The sequence below is a fragment of the Phycodurus eques genome, chromosome 1 (assembly GCF_024500275.1).
Source record: "Phycodurus eques isolate BA_2022a chromosome 1, UOR_Pequ_1.1, whole genome shotgun sequence".
Taxonomy (NCBI): domain Eukaryota; kingdom Metazoa; phylum Chordata; class Actinopteri; order Syngnathiformes; family Syngnathidae; genus Phycodurus; species Phycodurus eques.
This window is the reverse complement of record NC_084525.1, coordinates 16,291,644-16,311,885: the sequence shown is the minus strand read 5'-3', so window position 1 is coordinate 16,311,885 and position 20,242 is coordinate 16,291,644. Positions and strand designations below refer to the sequence as shown.

The window sequence follows — 20,242 nt, the reverse complement described above, 5'->3', positions numbered from 1 at the left end:
CTAACCTCTGCACTGTGTCCGAGGGTCTCCCCAGTAGTTCTCCTGACAGTCTGTGCAGGTCTTCCCACCAAATCCATCACGGCACTGACACTGTCCAGTAAACTGTGCAACACAAAAGTGGACAAGGAGGACAGTTGTTTATTGTCTTCCATATGGAAGTGTACACATTTTTAGATAGCGTGGAGACTAAACTTGAACCCCTCTGAGGTTATACAATGGACTCGCTATGTACACATTATTAATGTGCGTGTTAAAAAAAAAAAATTGCAACAGTAATACAGGAACAATGGTGAAAGGACATTGATAACTTTGCATTCCTTACAGCTCTGGCTGACTATACAAAATGACAAAATATTTGATCTCTTCTATTCTTATATTACAAAACAAAATAATGTCTATGTTGTAACAGTGTGATCGTACAGTGTTTTAACTAACGGATTCTATATTCCCAGTAATACATTTTTACAATTACCGTATGTATGTATGGTGTTTATGATAAACGAAGATGATGGCTGAACCCCACACAGAGTCCCTAAATGTTTTTATGTTTTTTTTTTGGAGGGGGGGGGGGGGTGATTACATTTTATTATTAACATTTTTTACCTTTGAAAATTAAGGATGTTAAAAAAATAAAATAAAAAAAAGATACATGAGGCCCATCTGTGGCGTGACCTTCGTGATTCCTCGTTCAAATTCACACACACTCGCTGTTGGTCCTTCGAGGGTCCACTGTACACCACAAATAAGTACATAATCAGGATCCAATGGCACTGGGGGTCTGGTGCCTTGATCAAGGTTAGTGCTCAGAACAGTCCCACATTTCATATTTTGTATCCCCAAACCGTTCTGCTTTTTAGTTAATGACGTATCTTGAACTCAAGTCAAACTGACAATGTGCTGCATTGTTTAGTTTGTGTACTGTATTTACCTCGTTACACGTTGAGGTGACTGAGTTGTGGGGGTCACAACCGCAGGGTTCACAGCCTTCGCCACTAGCCAGGTTCCAGTGTCCGGGGGAGCAGTGATCACATGTCAGACCGATAACGTTTGGTAAACATTGGCACTGGCCTGTATTCCGCTGGCACACGCAGTCCTCACGCTCCATACACTGGCTACGCTCCGTACCCAGGAAGTTACAAATACATTCTAAAGTGGGCATGGGGGAGATACAAGCATATTTAAAAAAAAAAAAAACTGTTAGGGCAGCAGGAAAGCTACTGGTACATTTTGGTCAAAAAGTGAATTACTCCTGCAGTTGCGCATTGAAGCGTCCCCGAAATAGCCGCTTTTGCAGATGCCACAGTTGGGTCCTTCTGTGTTGTAAAGGCATTTTCTGCACTCTCCGATCCACCGGTCGCACGCATCAACGTCGGACATATCTATGTTGTTGTTGCACTGGCACAGCTGGCACCGCCCCCCTGGCTGAGAGGGGTTGCCATAGTAACCCGGAGCACATTCCTCACATCGGCTACCTAAATTGAGCGAAAATGGAGATGTAACAGACCTTTGGTAATCACAATTCTACTATCCAAAATAATACTTGATAATGAAGGCTTTTGCAAAAGTTTAATTAGTGTCTGTATGTATCAAAAAAGCTAACACTCATACCTCCGCCTAATCGCAGGTCGCATTTCACGAACTTTAGCCTGGGCTGTTAGTGGATGAGTCTTCGCTACACGTGCGTATACATCAAATCAAATTCATTTTTAAGGGTAATTTTGTAAAAATTGGTTTAAAGTGATACCAAAGCGTTTCGGGATCATAGCCTGTGGTATATTTACAGTTTAAACTCCTAATATAGGCAATAATAAACATTTAGTGTTTTTTTTACTATTTGCGGCAGGGCTTGCTCTTTAGTCACTGCAGGGGTTTACTGTACATCCAATTTCAGGAATCATGGTGTAAGGCTGAAAAACACATTCAGTCTGATGGCGAATCTAGTCAGCATAGCAAAAACATCTGTAACAAATCTCTAAAACTTATTTAAGGTCTGCACTGCATGGTATTTTGTGGAGTCAAGGCAGGTAGAAATAAATACAGCAACCACAGCCAAAAAAGAAAAAAAAAAGGGGAGTAAGCAACTGATCAATGGACTTGCCAAGATCAGAAGTGTGCCTTTTGGAGAATGCAGTACATACAATTACACTAATTTGACAATTACAGTTAATTTGAGTTAACACAATGGAGTTTCATCCTGACATAGCTAGCAAAACCAGTCATTGAATTCTTGCCGAAATGGACAGATCAAGAATAGCACACGCAATGTGAACCTGTTTTATACAGTATACACAAACCAATTCTGTTGCGACACCAGTACTCTCAGTGGACTCGTGCTACGCACCTCAACTGTGCGCAACACTGTGGTGCCTAACTGACAAAAATACCTGACATATTTGAGTCTGGCAGGAAGGAGTACAAAAGGAAATTAGAAGGGGGGAATGGGAAGGAGAGGAGGAGGGGGAAAGATAAGAAAAACACTCAATTTCGTAAAGGATAAGAGAAGAAAAGATGAAAGCTGGACGTGAGTGGGAAAAGAAAAGGCGTATCAGCTCATTTGTTGGTTTTGAAATTGATTTCTAATGTTATAAATCACAGAGAGGTAAAGATGAAAAGTTCTTCAAACAGAAGCTGACCCAGAGTAGTTGTCAACAATCACAGACTTCTCTCAGAATTTTTTTCTTCACTGAACTTAAAAAACAACTTCTGGTTCAGATCCTTCAGTGGGAAACAGGCAGGCTTGAAAATTATAGAAATGCATGGTCAAAAAGACCAGTAATGTATCCCACGACCAGAGATATTACACAAGTTAGGTACAAATAAATTGTGGTTGTGACAAGCTGGTAAATTATATTCGACATTACCAGGCTTGATTTAAAAAAAAAAAAAAAGAAAAAGAAAAAATAATCAACATCTACAGTAATCGGGGTACAATTACGCACAGTACAGTTCACGTGGTAAGGCTCAGAAAGTGATCTGCTGATTTTTAACAGCAGTGCCCGGAGCACGAAGTAGTGCTAAACACAGCCAATCAAGAAATATCATTTGTGGAGGCAGGTCTGAGCACCTCGGGGAAAAAAGGGTGCTAAAGCCATGCATGCATGGGCAGAACCGGTGGAAAATAAATAAAGAAAGACTTGTGGTGGTGTGTTGATTGGTGCTGGGGGGGGGGGGGGGGTCAACTAAATTTTTACTCACGCTTATGAATGGTCAGCGTGAGGAGTTTAACAATCCCTGTACCAGTAATACAGGGGATGAAGGAAACAACAACAGATTAGATAGTGAAAGTATTGTACTATAACTGGCCTTCATGTGAAGTTCCTCTGGAGAGAAAGTGGGACCATTATTGTAAAATGTTAAATCCTGTATTGCTAGCCTTTACATTCATGCCGCAGTTCTCTTGGGTCACTTTTAGGTTTTAGTAACCCATTAAATGAGTGGTGGACACTGTAAGACATTGAATTAAAAATAAAAACTACTACATATTAGTCACGTTTACCTGTGTTTCCCTGGTTACAGTTGCAGATAATTTGCCGGTTGCGGTTGTCCTGATAACAAGATGCTGCAAAATGACGTCCGCTGGTGGGGCCGTCTGGACATGGGCATGGACGACACCAGGTGCCGCTTGTTACGCCCAGAATTGGGTGACCATAGTAACCATTAGCACACCTACAGACACCATGATGTCAATACAAGATGACACACAATGGTCATATCATTAGGTACACACTGCACTTTCTAAGGAGTTCAATTAAATTCTCTTTGATGTTGTCAATTAGAACTGAGCATTATTATCTTTGTAAAGGGTTTCTTTGGAGGGATTATTAAGGGAAATTAAAAACTTTCAATGGGAATTAACGTTAATAAATGGGCAAAAAACAGGACTTTACAAATCTGAAGGTTGGCTATTAATAGGAACCTGAAACATTGTTGGGGAAAATATATTTAGCATAATCCAAATTTTTAATAATCAAAAATTTTTCAAATTACGAGCTGCTTGGTCCATTTTTTGTATCGATTTTGCATACATGTCTGCTTAAAGCATAAACTTATACAAAATGTTTACAATTATGATTAAATAAGACACATTTCCATTAAATTGCCCTCAACTCCCAGTTAATTCCTGTAATTTCTCACAATATTCATGACAAATTTCTAATTTGGAATATTTCCAAAATTCTGCAGTTTAATTTAACGGAAATGTTCCAGCCCCTCGTAACCCTACTCTACACTCTACAGTACACTAAATAAAACAAAGAAATTGTCTGGCGATCCATATTTCAAAGTAAAACATCACCTGTCGCAATTGTCTCCTCCAGTGTTGTCCCTGCAGTTAATACATGCACCGTTCCTCTGGTCACACTCGTCCGCATGGGCGTTGCACTGGCAGGGGCGGCAGTTGGGGAAGCCCCAGTGACCTGCCTGGCATCTGTCGCACTGCTGGCCAAATGCTCCGGGCCGACACTGACACACCCCTGTGTACTTGTCACACAGCCGAGTGACCGAGCCTTCCACGCTGCAACCGCAGGCTGCACGGAGAGAGGAGGAGGCGGACATCATGAGTGAATATAGCACGGGTGGTGAAAGTGGATTGGTTTTGCATTTAAGGACCTCCAAAGTTAACTGAAGTTTGGGATTTTCTGAATGTGTAACAATGAGCGCCAGCAGATGGCGCCCATGTAATGTCACAATCTTCAGCGCTGCACTGTTTATGCTTTACTCACAGACAATGGAATCTGGTTGAAGATACAGCCACTAAATAAATCTTTTGTATTTCACAATTCCTTAGACATTGTTTATAGGGTAAACTATATTTCTTAATTGTTTATTGTCCAAAATATACTGTAGTAAAGCACTTCTTGGCTAAGTGTAAGTATATGTACAGTTAAGCATTTATTCATGCCCTGGTCACATTTTGAGGGAAAGTGCATTTTTAATATATTTTTTTTAATTGACATTTTGACCAAAAACAGTTACTTTTTCAATTCAGGCATAATTTATGTTCTAAATTTATAGTTGATTACAACACTTTTGATGATGCTACTTACCCGGCCGGATACTTTAGAATGGTGCAAAAGACTGCATTTCCTCAAAGTTGACAGAGTTAAGATGCTATTCAAAAATGCAAATAATGATGAAAATTGTTAAAATGTTGTTTCTCTCGAATGGACATTCTTTCAATGTTTTGCCACCCCTAACATTTGTTTACCATCCATCCATTTTCTGAGCCGCTTATCCTCACAAGGGTCGCAGGAGTGCTGGAGCCTATCCCAGCTATCATCGGGAAGGCGGGATACACCCTGAACTGGTGGCCAGCCAATCGCTGGGCGCACACAAACAAATAACCATTCGCACACACATTCACACCTTCGGGCAATTTAGAGTCGTCAATTAACCTACCACGCCTGTTTTTGGAATGTGGGAGGAAACAGGAGTGCCCGGAGAAAACTCACACAGGCACGAGGAGAACATGCAAACTCCACACAGGCGGGGCCGGGATTTGAACCCCGGTCCTCTGAACTGTGAGGCAGATGCTCTAACCAGTCTTCAACCGTGCTGCCCCTTTGTTTACCAGACCAGACCTTAATTTTATCCTTTTTAAACAGTCCATGGCTCAGTGTCTAAATGTTTTTTTTTTTAATTTGGCTTTTATCTCTTCAAATAGAAATTCACTTTAAGTTGAAATTTGACCAGAATGCACTATAAATGGATTCCTACTCATTTGAGATTTCAAAAATTCCATACTTTTCCAGACCCTAATTTCCAGAATCCTCGGTAAAAAAAAAAATGCAAATAATTTGTGATATTTAAGTAAATAGAATTGTATAAATAAGATTCCTGCGATTGGCTGGCGACCAGTTCAGGGTGTATCCTGCCTTTCGCCCAAAGATAGCTGGGATAGGGTCCAGCACGCCCGCGACCCTAGTGAGGATAAGTGGTACAGAAAATGGATGGGTGGATAATTATGATTCTTTATATGATATTTAGTGAACCGATGCGCAGTGGAGCACGGTTGTCTCCGCGAAGTCTATAAATATAAAAAAAACATCAATGGTGAAGAGTTCAGGTCATATGTCAGTTTTTGTGCAAGGAAGTGTCTTGCCGTTTTAATAGACTATTTTGTTGTTGTTTTTTTACATTGACTTCATCTTAGGCCATTAACTCTTTGTGTTGCTTATGTCTCTTCATTTTCCCCTCAATTCCTCAGAAGCATCCCAGTCATCAAAGGTGTTGTAATCACCGAATAAACGATTAAATCACTCATGATTGTTTTAAATTCGCTATTTTCTGTCCTCAAAGTACTTCACATCAGAAAATATGACCGTGTCAAGTCGCTATGTTTTCTCGTATAATCAGCTAAGGGTGCTGCTACTGCTGCGCATTCATTTAGAACAATACAGTGGAACCTCGATAAAACTGACCCCGATATAACGGATATGGAATGAAGCAGAACATTGGGACTGAACAATGTGTCCAAAAATAGTTTCCGTTTGTCTCTTAAAATGCCGTTGCCAAAGTCTGTTAGTTCCAGAATTGGCCGCTGTTCTTTACTGGACTGATGCATTTGGGGGTCACAGATATAAAACATTACTCGAGCCAACTTCAAAAGATGTGCCTACGTGCCGGCCATGTTGAATGTGCAATATTAACGTGGCGGCCATGTGACGATGGTTACCGTATATCTATTGTCTATTGTACACAGAGAAGAGTGAAAGTGGCATGGCTGGCGTTAATTCTGAGGAGTACAAAACTCAAGTCTTTGGAGTCTGGAACATGCTATTTATTTTGGGGAAAGATTTGTGTCAAAATTATTTCCACAAATATATCAGGGATTTATACGTGTTTTTCAGATTTACAAATATATCCGCGATTTACACGTTGTTTTCAGATCCACAAATGTTGGAATGCAGCCGTTGCCCATGGTTATGATCATCGCCTGCCACCGTGGGGGACCTTAATTTTTTAAGATATTCATATTTTTTTTCGTTTTAGAAAATAGAGCTGTTGTAACAGTCTTTGAAATGTGAATATTTTTTAAGGAAGAATAGATAAAAAAAATTTGCACACGTGTACGAGTCTTTGAATTTAAGGATCCGCCAATCTCGAGTCCCGATCCCATACCTCGACAATGCATGAAAAAAAGATCGTGCATCCAAATGTTCTCAAATTAATTTTTTGTGGTATCTTAAATTAAGAATCTAAATTGCCTGTAGGTTAGCTGGAATAGGCTTCAGTATGCCCGCGACCCTAGTGAGGATAAACGGTACAGAAAATGGATGAATGGCTAATTTTATGTGTAGCCTATGTATATAGTTATACATATGTACAAAATATATGTGAAGAATGTTATATATATATATATATATATATATATATATATATATACACACACACACACACACACATACACACACACACAAATATATGTACAGTATATAGGCACTATTGCTTTATGACCACAAGCTTTGCCCTGTCCCAAAATAATTCACACTTGTTAAACTTCTATTTGAAATAAAGATCATTCCGAGTCTGATTCTGAACAAGGCAGATTATGTCTGTGTGTCACGCACACAGAGACCTTTGGATTGTTTTGTGACTTTGAAAATCTCAGAAAATGAATAAAACCAATCTTTTTCAAGCGATCTCGATCATCTGAAAATCACGTGATTGACCCCGATTTTTGATGATCGGTTTTGGACATACCTAATATTTTTCCATACAATAGTTTCCATTTTGCATTCTTTTCCAGACCTGGAAATTTATCATACCTTGCCATACTTTCCATACTTGCGTAGGAACCCTGAATGTAATAAAACACGCTTCGAGGACTAAAACTGGTAAAATTGTACATACTGTAATTACATCTGGACTGTAAGAAAAATACAGCATCGGTTTAAAAAGAACTCATGTCTCTTCTCACCAATGCAGCCCGAGGGTCCAAACCCATAAGTCCCAGGGGCACACTGTTCGCACCGTCGACCAAAGACATTGGGTCTGCAGCGACACTGACCCCCGCGGACATCGCACACGGAGCTGATAGATCCCTGGGGGTCGCAGTTGCAAGCTGGAGGGAAACACAGATAAACACAACTTAACTAATGATGGGTCAAGGCTGGGCGGCACGGTGACGACTGGTTAGAGCGTCAGCCTCACAGTTCTGGGGACCCGGGTTCAATCCCCGGCCCCACCTGTGTGGAGTTTGCATGTTCTCCCCGTGCCTGCGTGGGTTTTCTCCGGGCACTCCGGTTTCCTCCCACATCCCAAAAACATGCATTAATTGGAGACTCTAAATTGCCCGTAGTTGTGTGAATGTGAGTGCGAATGGTTGGTTGTTTGTATGTGCCCTGCGATTGGCTGGCAACCAGTTCGGGGTGTACCCCGCCTCCTGCCCGATGATAGCTGGGATAGGCTCCAGCACGCCCGCGACCCTCGTGAGGAGAAGCGGTTCAGAAAATGGATGGATGGATGGATGGGTCAAGGCTGGTTCAATGCTTGTGAATGTGATGATGATTTACAATGCATGAACGGCGGCTGAGGATAGGTTCACCCTCCCCTACCCAACCCCCATCCAATAAAAACTAAAATAGGTGAATTCACAGGTTGACTGTAATATGATTGTTTTATGACATTTCAATGTGCTTCTTCTTCTTTCCCTTTCGGCTTGTCCCGTTAGGGGTCGCCACAGCATGTCATCCTTTTCCATGTATGCCTATCTCCTGCATCCTCCTCTCTAACACCAACTGACCTCATGTCTTACCTCACTACATCCATCAGCCTTCTCTTTGGTCTTCCTCTTGCTCTTTTGCCTGGCAGCTCCATCCTCATCATCCTTCTATCAATATACTCACTATCTCTCCTCTGGACGTGTCCAAACCATCGAAGTCTGGTCTCTCTGTCTTTGTCTCCAAAACATCTAACGTTTGGTGTCCCTCCAATGAGCTCATTTCTAATCCTATCCAACCTGCTCACTCCTAGAGAGAACCTCAGAATCTTCATTTCCACCACCTCCAGCTCTGCTTCCTGTTCTCTCTTCAGTGCCACTGTCTCTAATCCGTACATCATGGCTGGCCTCACCACTGTCTTATAAACTTTTCCCTTCATCCTAGCAGAGATTTCAATATGCAATGGAGGCAAAAAACAAAATCACAAAATGCCATCCATTCATCCATTTTCCATACAGCTTACCCTCACTAGGGTCGCGGACGTGCTGGAGCCTATCCCAGCTGACTCTGGGCGAGAGGCGGGGTACACCCTGAACTGGTGGCCAGCCAATCGCAGGGCACAAATAAACAAACAACCATTCACACTCCCATTCACACCTACGGGGAAGTTAGAGTCTTCAATTAACCTACCATGCATGTTTTGACAATGTGGGAGGAAAGCGGAGTACCCGTAGAAAACCCACGCAGGCACAGGGAAAACATGCAAACTCCACACAGGCAAGGCTGGATTTGAACCCAGGTCCTCAGAACTGCGAGGCAGATGTGCTAACCAGTTGTTCACCGTGCCGCCCAATCACAAAATGTTTAGAGTAAAATGTGTGTTTTTTGTACTCACGCAAAGCCCCGTCGTTAATAACGGCTGACATGCTTGTGATCAGCTTGGCACAGGTGTCACTAATGGATGGGCGGGTCACGCTCTTCGCCCCTTCGTGGCAGCGGTACCGCTCGTAGGTCTGCTTCCTGTTGCTAGAGGCCAGATCCCCGGCGTTAAAGATCTCAATGGAAGAGTGACGAGGCATCAAGGCAATCTGTAGCAAAGAAGCACAGATTTACAAAAGTGACATGAGAAAGATGTGGCTGTATGGAATGAGATGGGAGGAAGGAAGGAATTGTCCTCACAGAGTCCACAAGGAGGACAGCGTTGGCCGCTCCGTTAAGGACAGCGTTGGCGTCCTGATAACGCCTGAACTCGAAGCGGACGGTGTATGTAACTCCTCTCTCTAAACACACAGGCTGAGGAGGGACCATGAACCTAAGGACATGATTACGAAGAAGAAATCCAATAGTGAGCCCTCCTTAGGGGATATAAAGTTCAGAAAACAGTCAATTCCAAGACCATTTTCCCATTGGAAATAACATCCTGGGTCATACTGTTGCCATCATAAAACCTGTATTAACTGTGCCTGTTTGTTAACTACCATTATAACGTCCTAACATTTATACAAAGTCATCATCCCAGATCAGAATACACAATACACAAACTACTATGTATTGAAAATAATAAATTTTGCATAGATAAGATAGGCGGCACGGTGGACGACTGGCTAGCGCGTCTGCCTCACAGTTCTGAGGACCGGGGTTCAATCCCCGGCCCCGCCTGTGTGGAGTTTGCATGTTCTCCCCGTGCTTGCGTGGTTTTTCTCCGGGCACTCCGGTTTCCTCCCACATCCCAAAAACATGCATGGTAGGTTAATTGACAACTCTAAATTGCCCGCAGGTGTGACTGTGAGTGCGAATGGTTGTTTGTTTGTATGTGCCCTGCGATTGGCTGGCAACCAGTTCAGGGTGTACTGGTGGATGACAGCAGCAAACAAACTAACAAAAAAAAAATCAATGTGTATATGGTATTTAGAACACAAGAAAATGAGACTTAGCAGCACTATAAATGGAGGAACACATAATAGCTATGCTGATGTGAATGTGAGAGAAATAGGCAACAAGAGTTTGCAGCAGTAGCAACACGACCTACACTATAAATATGTCACACACAAGTACTTCGACATATTTTTCCTCCATCCCAATTTTTGTGGCTGAGTGTGTCCATGTGTGCTGAAGCAACAAACCTGGCCCCAGCCGGCAGGGCGACAACAAGTTTGTCATCATCTGGGATTGTGTTTCCACACGGGCTGCTGGTTGGAATTGGGCCTGGGCGTATCACTGTTATTCGTACCTCTTCCCAGTCCCGGGGCATCTGGAATGGGTAAACGTTAAGAAACGATGGATGCCATCTACTCTTTGTATTGGACAGAAGTACTCAGACACATGGCCATTATCGGTACGAGAAGTGACTTTGGAAGAAAATACCACATTTGCAGCTAGCTTCCACTCTTGTGGCAAAACATTTGGACTGTGCCTATGATAAGGACAGCATTTGTGATTTCCAAAATGTCTACATAAGTTTAAGATTGAATATTTAAAGAACCTGTGAGGTCATGTCCATGATTTGTTTCTAAATATGTTTGAAGATGATGAAAACATGTGCAAAGGGTGAGAAGAATTTAGTCCTTAATGGTGGAGAAATAGTGTTAAACTCTTTTTGACCATTTCAGTTGTCTAGATTTTTTGGATAAAACCAAACACAAGTACGCACTTGGGGTTTCTGGCATGACTCGGCCCTCCCCGCCACAGAAGTACAGAGCGCCGTCATTCCATCAGTGGCTATTCGCCGCAATTGGGAGTTAGTAATGATAACTTGGGCCATTTCTATCACTATGGCCAGTTAGCCATCAAGCTATTCCTACAGCCTGAAAAAAATGCATCTTCCCTGAAGTGTTATACGTGTTATTTCGAGTAGAGCGTCACAGAGACACTTCAGGGAAAGTTAACTATTCATTACGTTTGGCTAGCCCACGAGCTAATGCGCAAGTGAGCTAACAAGCTAGCGAGCTTGCGAGACCGGAGGCGGGATCGTCTAATACATCACTGGTTGGCTTGCTGTTGTGTCAGTCCACATAACAGAGACACTTCAGGGAAATTGAAAACACAGCAGCACACATTCAGCCTGTTGAGGACATACTGTTCGAACAAACGTATTTGATTGACAGGTGACAGTCGAGCGGGGCATGTTTGGACTCTGTTTTTCAAGATTTTACATACTTTGTGATTTAAAAATTATTATTTTTTGTTTATTCAAATTTGGCAGGCTTTTTGACAACACGTTTCTCTGTGGTGTGTCAAATTTAAAAGAAATTTTTATTTTCACTTTACAGGTCCTTTAAGGGTAGATTGATTGATTGATAAAAGGGTGTGCCTCAATACTTTTGTCCAAGTAGAAGTTCAGCAAAAAGAGCAGCACTCACCTGCGACTCATAGCGGATGAGCAGGTCATACTCCATGGAATAAGGGACGTTGGTGATGATGAACTCGAGAGTGGCACCTTCAGGTACACGGGCAAACCCAATACCCGTCCATGTGGCCGGGCGACCTAGGTGGTGTTCCCTGGTCTCGAGTGTACAGCCCTGGCAGTTTGTGAGTATGTTCATTCATGCAATTTAGTTTGATGTATCTCATACTAAATGTTCCTACATTCTGAACTCAGTATCTCACCTGACCCATTTTGGCCAACTCAGCTTCATACAAGAAGTGATCCAGAGCCATGAAGAAATACCCAGACTCCATTTGTGTACACTGGCGTCCGGTCATGTGACTGCGGCAGCGACACTGGCCACTATCCATGGAGCAGCTATGGTGAAGATTTTTACATGAGACAACTTTTCTTTGCTTAGTTTGTAATATAGAAAGTCTAACTGGAAACAAACATACTTTCCAAACCCACTTTTCACTTTTTTTAATTTAATACACTACCATTAATGTCACTTAAGATAACAAACATCAGCCTGATGGCGCCACATCAACCAAAGTCAGTTGGCTCCATTATGTCGGAATCATGATTTTTTTTTATGGTAATGTGTGGTGGCTGTTTTAGATCCGAATTAGAAACTATGAATAATAAATAAAAAATAAATAAATCATTTTAAAAAGCGTAACGTTGTAGATGATCGCGAATCCCACAGAACACATCAGAATTTTCTCAGGCATTTCAATACATGAGTGAGTGAATTCATAAATAGAGTGCAGTTGTTCTACCAAGTGGGTAAGTTGGCCCACATTTAAGTTTCAAGAACTGCTGATGAAAGACTACAAGGCCAATGTATTCCAAGTGGAAACAGTTACAATATTTGTTCGACACTAAATGACACCAGACAGTTGCTCTAATGCAGAAAATGTGGCACATATTGTGGATACAATGTAAGCGATGTGATTTGTTGCATAAAGTAATTATAGTATGCATTTATAATTGACTATTATTGTATTGTTACTTTTGTGGGGATTTCCGTTAGCTACTGCTGCGTTTTGATGTTAGCATATTTTTTTTATGTTAGCATATATATATATATATATATATATATATATATATATATATATATATATATATATATATATATATATATACACACACACACACACACACACACACACACACACACACTCTCTGCCAAAATATATATTGTCAAACTCTAGTTCTAGGAGGCCAGTGACTATTTTAATGTGCTCAGTAAACATCACTCACTGATTATCGAGAGCAGCTCCGATGTCACATTCACAGCCTCGGCAGCCATTCAGGCCGAGACTCAGGCCCCAGTGTTCTGGCTGATATAGATAAATAACGAGAGAGAGAGAGAGACTGGAAGTCATGACAACACAAAGCATCATCCTGCATTCTATAAAAGAAGTGTATGAGTCACACACATAGAAGCCAACCCTGTAATCTGAAAGACTAACATTCATAGCTTTGCGGCATATCGTCACTTGTCTGGTTCCTATTATTTAACATTGTGATTTTTTTTCTGCTCTTCCAAAAAGAGACAGTGTATTTTGAATGATGCAGCAACTACACTTGCTAGGCAGAAAAGTGTGTGCAAAGTACGTCATCTCTTTCACATCATTTATTTTTTTTTGTCAGATCAGATCCACTTTCGGACCGGACCATTTTTAGGCCGACAGTAACCCACACCAAGTGGACTTAACTAAAATGCTTTGACTAAATTTAGACACAGAGCCAAGGCAGGAGCTCACATTCCTGCCCGCACTATTCCTGGATGAGTGGGACAAGACAGACAGCGAAAACAAGCAGAACTCAAAGAAAGGAAGGAAAAAATAATAAGAACTTAGGGTGCAAAACTCTAAAGTGAATGGCATGCGATTTTAATTCGGGAAGTTCAGTAATTAGGGAGCAAAATGGATTTTGTAAACCGGTGAGCTTTATACACACGGGAGCAAATGTCTTACCAGACACTGGTCACAGCTTCGTCCAGTGACAAGACGCTTGCAGAAGCAGTCTCCACTAACCGGGTCGCACTGGGTGCTGCCTGCCACCGTTCCCCTGTGGTCACACCGGCAAGCTGCAGGAGGGAAAAGCACTTTTTTCCCCCACTGGTATTTGAAAACAAACTTTAAATAGCATCAGGTTAGTCTTTATTTATGTTGCCCTCTGATTTGCATTCCAAAGCAAGTCTGCATAGGAATCACAACCTAGGACTACAATCAGTGAAAGGATTATGATTAAATAAAAAAATAATAATACATTTTTATTAATAATAAAAATAAATTAAACAAATAGGGCAGCATGGCTGACAAGTGGGGTAGCAAGTCTGCCTTACAGTTTTGAGGTTTAGGTTTCAAATCTCGGCTCTGGACTTCCTGTGTGCAGCTTTGCATGTTCTGGTTAATGGTGAAATTTATACATGCCCAATTCCAATGAAGTTGGGATGTTGTGTTAAACATAAATAAAAACAGAATACAATAAATAATCAATAAATGTTTGGGAACTGAGGACACTAATTGTTGACGCTTTGAAGGTGGAATTATTTCCCATTCTTGCTTGATGTACAGCTTCAACTGTTCCGGAGTCTCCGTTGTCGTATTTTACGCTTCATAATGCGCCACACATTTTCAATGGGAGACAGGTCTGGACTGCAGGCAGGCCAGTCTAGAACCTGCACTCTTTTACCACGAAGCCACGCTGTTGTAACAGTCCAGATGGTTCTTTTCCTCCTTGGCCCGGAGGACACGACGTCCACAATTTCCAAAAACAATTTGAAATGTGGACTCGTCGGACCACAGAACAGTTTTCCACTTTGCATCAGTCCACCTTAGATGAGCTCGGGCCCAGAGAAGCCGGCGGCGTTTCTGCGTGTTGTTGATAAACGGCTTTTGCCTTGCATAGTAGAATTTCAAGTTGCACTTACGGATGTAGCGCCAGACTGTATTTACTGACATTGGTTTTCTGAAGTGTTCCTGAGCCCATGTGGCGATATCCTTTACACATTGATGTCGGTTTGTGATGCAGTGCCCCCTGAGGGATCGAAGGTCACGGGCATTCAATGTTGGTTTTCGGTCTTGCTGCTTACATGCAGTGATTTCTTCAGATTCTCTGAACCTTTTGATGATATTATGGACCGAGATGATGAAATCCGTACGTTGAGGAACTTTGTTCTTAAACGGTTCGACTATTTTCTCACGCACTTGTTCACAAAGAGGTGAACCTCGGCCCATCTTTGCTTGTGAATGACTGAGCAATTCAGGGAAGCTCCTTTTGTACCCAATCATGGCACCCACATGTTCCCAATTAGCCTGTTCACCTGTGGGATGTTCCAAACAGGTGTTTGATGAGCATTCCTCAACTTTCTCAGTCTTTTTTGCCACCTGTCCCAGCTTTTTTGGAACGTGTTGCAGCCATAAAATTCTAAATTCATGATTATTTCCTCAAAACAATCATGTTTATCAGTTTGAACATTAAATATCTTGTCTTTGTAGTGTATTCAATTAAATATAGGTTGAACATACTCCACACAGGCATGTTTTTGGGATGTGGGAGGAAACCGGAGTGCCCGGAGAAAACCCACGCAGGCACGGGGAAAACATGCAAACTCCACACAGGCGGGGCCGGGGATTGAACCCAGGTCCTCTGAACTGTGAGGCTGACGCTCTAACCAGTCGTCCACCGTGCCGCCAAGCTTGATATACTTAATTATAATTAAATATTGTAATAATAAGAATAATATTTTATTTTATTATAATAGAATTTTTTGGAACGTGTTGCAGCCATAAAATTCTAAATTCATGATTATTTCCTCAAAACAATAAACTTGATCAGTTTGAACATTAAATATCTTGTCTTTGTAGTGTATTCAATTAAATATAGGTTGAACATGATTTGCAAATCATTGTATTCTGTTTTTATTTATGTTTAACACAATGTCCCAACTTCATTGGAATTGGGGTTGTCCGTAAATGATTCATAAAATTAAATGGGTGTTAAGTCAGGTTCAGATGAATAAAATGAAAGTGAAGTAAATAAAGTATACATCTAAACTTCTTGACTTCAGCTTCCAGGGTGGAAACAAACACAACATCAGAGCTTGCACAGTAAGTCAATGTAGAGTAATACTTGCGCGTACTCACGCTGGCAGCCCTGAGGGTTGTCCGCACTCAGGCCAAAGTAGCCGGTCCTACACTTGTCACAGCGTTGGCCCTCGACGTTGGTCTTGCAGCGACACTGCCCAGCCACCATGCCCAGTGTCGGCGCTGTGTGGCTGTCGCACATCCCTCCGTTCTCAGAACCTTCTGGGTCGCAGTCGCAAGCTGTGGGAGGCACAGTGGGTTAGGGTTTAATACACTGATTCCCAACTACTGTGCCATAATGAGAACTCATCAAGAGTCCTGCGAGAAATGATCCAATGTCCAGCGGTAGTGATTCATAGTGAGAGGCACAACAATGAAATGCTCTTCTACTAAATCAGTGATTCTCAAAATGCGGTCCACATCCCCTGGTAGAACACAGGCTCCTGCTAGTGGAATGCGAACAGTGCAGTCCTCCCACATCCCAAAAACATGGATGGTAGTTTGACTGGAGACGCTAAATTGGCCTTGGGTGTGGGTGTCAGTGTGAATGGTTGTCTGTTTATCTGTGCCCTGGGATTGGCTAGCGACCAGTTCAGGGTGTACCTCGCTTCTCACCCGAAGATAGCTGGGATAGGCTCCAGCACGCTCGCAACCCTAGTGAGGATGAGTGATACGGATGGATGGATGTGCCATGAGATTTTTCTAATGTAAACTATGTGCCTCATTTAATAGTCTAAAATAATGTGTCAACCAAGGTGTGCAAACAATGGTTTGATACATATACTGTAAAAGCTGTGATGATATTAAGAAATTGTATACGCTCATGTATCGCTATTTGTATTGGCTATTCTTTGTTAAGGTATGCAGACATTGCACTCACCTATGCAGACCCGAGGGTCCCGGATGTCTTTAAAGGGTTCTTTGTAGTAAAAGGGTTTGCACAATTCACAGTTTCGGCCCATCGTGTTGTGCTGACAGTCATCGCACACTCCTCCACTGACGTTGCCCGTGGCCAAATACACCGCCATGTCAAAATGGCATGTAGACGAGTGGGTATTGCAATTACACTCTGAAAAACAAAAGCTCTCGTCACGCTTCAGACACTCATCTAGAAGATAGTTCAGAAGAATTTAATAAGATAAACGGGATGCTTCAGAATTTTAAAAGTTTTGAATAATCACAAGCCTTCGTATTTATTAGATGCATTTTCACATCACTTAGAATCCTTACTTGCCTCCTATCACCTTACATATTGCTGGCGCATGTCCAAATTTGGTCCATTTCACATTTATTACCCCATCAATTAATACCATTGGTCAGTCCCCATGTTGGTCTGTTATTTTTTAAATTATTGACAAATAAAGTGTTGAAAATGGCTCTCTCTCTTTGACGATGCAATGTTAATGCCTCAATGGCAATGGGTGGGGGGGGGGGTCCTGAAAAAGTGCTGGTTTTGGAGATAGGTCAGATATCGGTGGCCTCGGGCAGAATCCCTCTTTCTCCAATGTGAATTTTTACAATGCCAAGAACTTAAATATGTACTTTTCTGAGTACTGTGTTTTTGTTTTATTTTTATTTTTTTTACAAAGTTTTGGGGGGCTAAATATAAAATGCTCTAAATTGCATTTACAGTGACATTCTAGGATTCAAGGATCTTTGTCATACCAACACACATTTATACATATGACATGAAATTTGATTAGCCCAATAAGTCTCATGACTTGTTTTTTTTAAACTTCTATTGGAATTTTGTGCTGTATGTAAACAAAGTGTTATAATGCTTTAATGATGAAAAACAAGAAATAAAACCCCTTAACTGCTTTGAACTACTGTCCAAAAATCTCAAGTTTGATATATCCATCCATCCATTCTCTGAGCCGCTTCTCCTCACTAGGGTCAAGGGCGTGCTGGAGCCTATCCCAGCTGTCATCGAGCAGGAGGCGGGGTACACCCTGAACTGGTTGCCAGCCAATCGCAGGGCACATACAAACAAACAACCAGTCACACTCACATTCACACCTACGGGCAATTTAGAGTCTCCAACTAATGCATGTTTTTGGGATGTGGGAGGAAACCGGAGTTCCCGGAGAAAACCCACGCAGGCACAGGGAGAACATGCATACTCCACACAGGCGGGGCCGGGGATTGAACCCAGGTCCTCAGAACTGTGAGGCTGACGCTCTAACCAGTCGGCCACCGTGCCGCCAAGCTTGATATACTTAATTATAATTAAATATTGTAATAATAAGAATAATATTTTATTTTATTATAATAGAATTGAAATTATTAAAAAAGCAAAGGGGTCTTGTAATGTACAAGACATATGGGCTCAGGCATTGACATTGGAGGTGAATAATAAAACTAATAGTTAAATCGTGGGCTCACTTTTGCATGCATTGGTGTTGCGGCCCTCCGCAGGTCTCCATGGCATGTCGTTGTATAAATCCTCACAGTGCTCACAGTTCAAACCTTTGGTGTTGTGGTTACACACACACTTGCCGTGAACCTGCAATAACCAACGAGGGAAAGTTAAGACCCACACTGAGAATTCTGTAAATCTTGAAAGGCGAAAACAAATCTATTTGTTGAGATGATGCGGACCATTCCATCTATATCGTCCCTGATGCCGTCAATTGGGGCGCACTCGGAGGCGTGGCCATAGCAAAAGCAGTTTCCACGCACAACCAGCTCATACATAGCGTAGTAATACTTTTCTTTGATTTCAGGTCTGGGATCCAGCAGGTTGTCTCCCAGTGTGTGAAGTTTAGTGAAGTTCACCCTCAAGTTGGTGATTTTCAGCTGGTCTATTCAGCAAAAACAAGATGAAGCCAACATTATTTTTTAAATTCAACTGGATGATAATTTCAAGACTAATGTATTACAGTCTTTCTAAACGTGGTGACAAACAAGCCATTAAATTAAACGGGACATCGACATATAACATGCACATGTGATTGACTGCACAACAACCCGCATGGCCCAGTTAGAGGAGGTCAGGGCCAACAGAGCGTGACAGAGACGAGTGTATGGCATTCGGACAAAACTTAAATCTTCTAGTCTGTTCTTTAAATTTGTTTGTCCACGAAAATTGTGTCTGAAATCCCAACTGACGTGAAACTGTTTCCACCTTGTCAGCAACATGTCTGGCCAAAGTGTATAAACAGAAATGCGCTATAACCCAATTTTGGTCTAACAAACAAGCAATTGGAAGTGAAATTTGAGGACAATACAGAGTTCTTTTTTTCTCACTAAAGTCACTCAGTCGTGCCTTTATAGACCTTACTTCATTAAAAAGCATGTACCAATACTTATGTCCTATTGACAAGAGGGTTTGTCAACGCTGGCCCCAGAGTGATGCATAGATTAACCTGCAAAGTGAGTAAAGTTAGTTGTATCGGTCAAGACTCAATACTTGGGTCACTTATTGCAAAAAATTGCACAAGAAGCTGATGCATTGGATTTATTTGCACATCATGTTTTGGGGACAAATTTGTGCTGTGGACAACTTCAGCATCAATAAGAGGTCCAAGATGAGGTCTTTGTGGGGGGACAAACAGCTGCTTTCCCCATCTCTGCACAGAACCACGGTTCACACAACCAGAGCAGATGTTGTGTGTCACAGTCTGGTGAAAAAGCTACTTGTGTCTCCTTCAAGGTAGTAAATAGTAGGGAAAAAAAGTTCATTTTTAAATGTCATTCAGGTCGTGCTTATCCAACCAATCATCTTGGATTAGAAATCATTTAAGATTCCATTCCAAGAGCTGCCAACTTATAAAAATGTGTCCAAATTTGTCTGAATTTCCACATTTACTACATTTTGTTAAGAACATTATTGTGGGACAGTCATAATCATAATCTTTAATAAATTATGGCTTCAATAGTTGTCATTTATTTTCCATGTTTTTATTACATCAACTTTGTAATAGTGGACACAGTCGCAACCTGAATCAAAGTACCAGTATATGAGATTTCCACGTTACATCATCAAAAATATCCGTCTATGGATTAATTCACCTTAGACAATTCTGTCTATTAAAGTCTTAAGTCTATTAAATCAGATTAATCGTATCTGAAATGTCAAAATAAAAATTCAGCAATCTATTTTGCAAACAAACAAA

The 20,242-nt window shown here is 41.6% G+C and overlaps 1 protein-coding gene across 2 annotated transcripts in view; it reads right to left on the bottom strand.

Moving 5' to 3' along the window:
- The window catches only part of lamb2 (laminin, beta 2 (laminin S)), a 64,307-nt gene that overhangs the window by 12,459 nt on the left and 31,606 nt on the right, over window positions 1-20,242 (bottom strand). The window contains exons 8-25 of one of the 2 annotated variants that reach the window (XM_061680569.1): window positions 18,726-18,928; window positions 18,510-18,630; window positions 17,005-17,193; window positions 16,185-16,364; window positions 14,010-14,122; window positions 13,291-13,370; window positions 12,267-12,402; window positions 12,020-12,178; window positions 10,784-10,911; window positions 9,840-9,972; window positions 9,556-9,748; window positions 7,919-8,062; window positions 4,295-4,526; window positions 3,497-3,666; window positions 3,196-3,231; window positions 1,248-1,472; window positions 929-1,146; window positions 6-102 (exon numbers count right to left, since the gene is read on the bottom strand). In XM_061680569.1, coding sequence (XP_061536553.1) covers window positions 6-102; window positions 929-1,146; window positions 1,248-1,472; window positions 3,196-3,231; window positions 3,497-3,666; window positions 4,295-4,526; window positions 7,919-8,062; window positions 9,556-9,748; window positions 9,840-9,972; window positions 10,784-10,911; window positions 12,020-12,178; window positions 12,267-12,402; window positions 13,291-13,370; window positions 14,010-14,122; window positions 16,185-16,364; window positions 17,005-17,193; window positions 18,510-18,630; window positions 18,726-18,928 — 2,757 coding nt within the window. The remainder of the gene's footprint in view (window positions 1-5; window positions 103-928; window positions 1,147-1,247; window positions 1,473-3,195; window positions 3,232-3,496; window positions 3,667-4,294; window positions 4,527-7,918; window positions 8,063-9,555; window positions 9,749-9,839; window positions 9,973-10,783; window positions 10,912-12,019; window positions 12,179-12,266; window positions 12,403-13,290; window positions 13,371-14,009; window positions 14,123-16,184; window positions 16,365-17,004; window positions 17,194-18,509; window positions 18,631-18,725; window positions 18,929-20,242) is intronic. The other variant, XM_061680578.1, reaches the window with a different exon arrangement.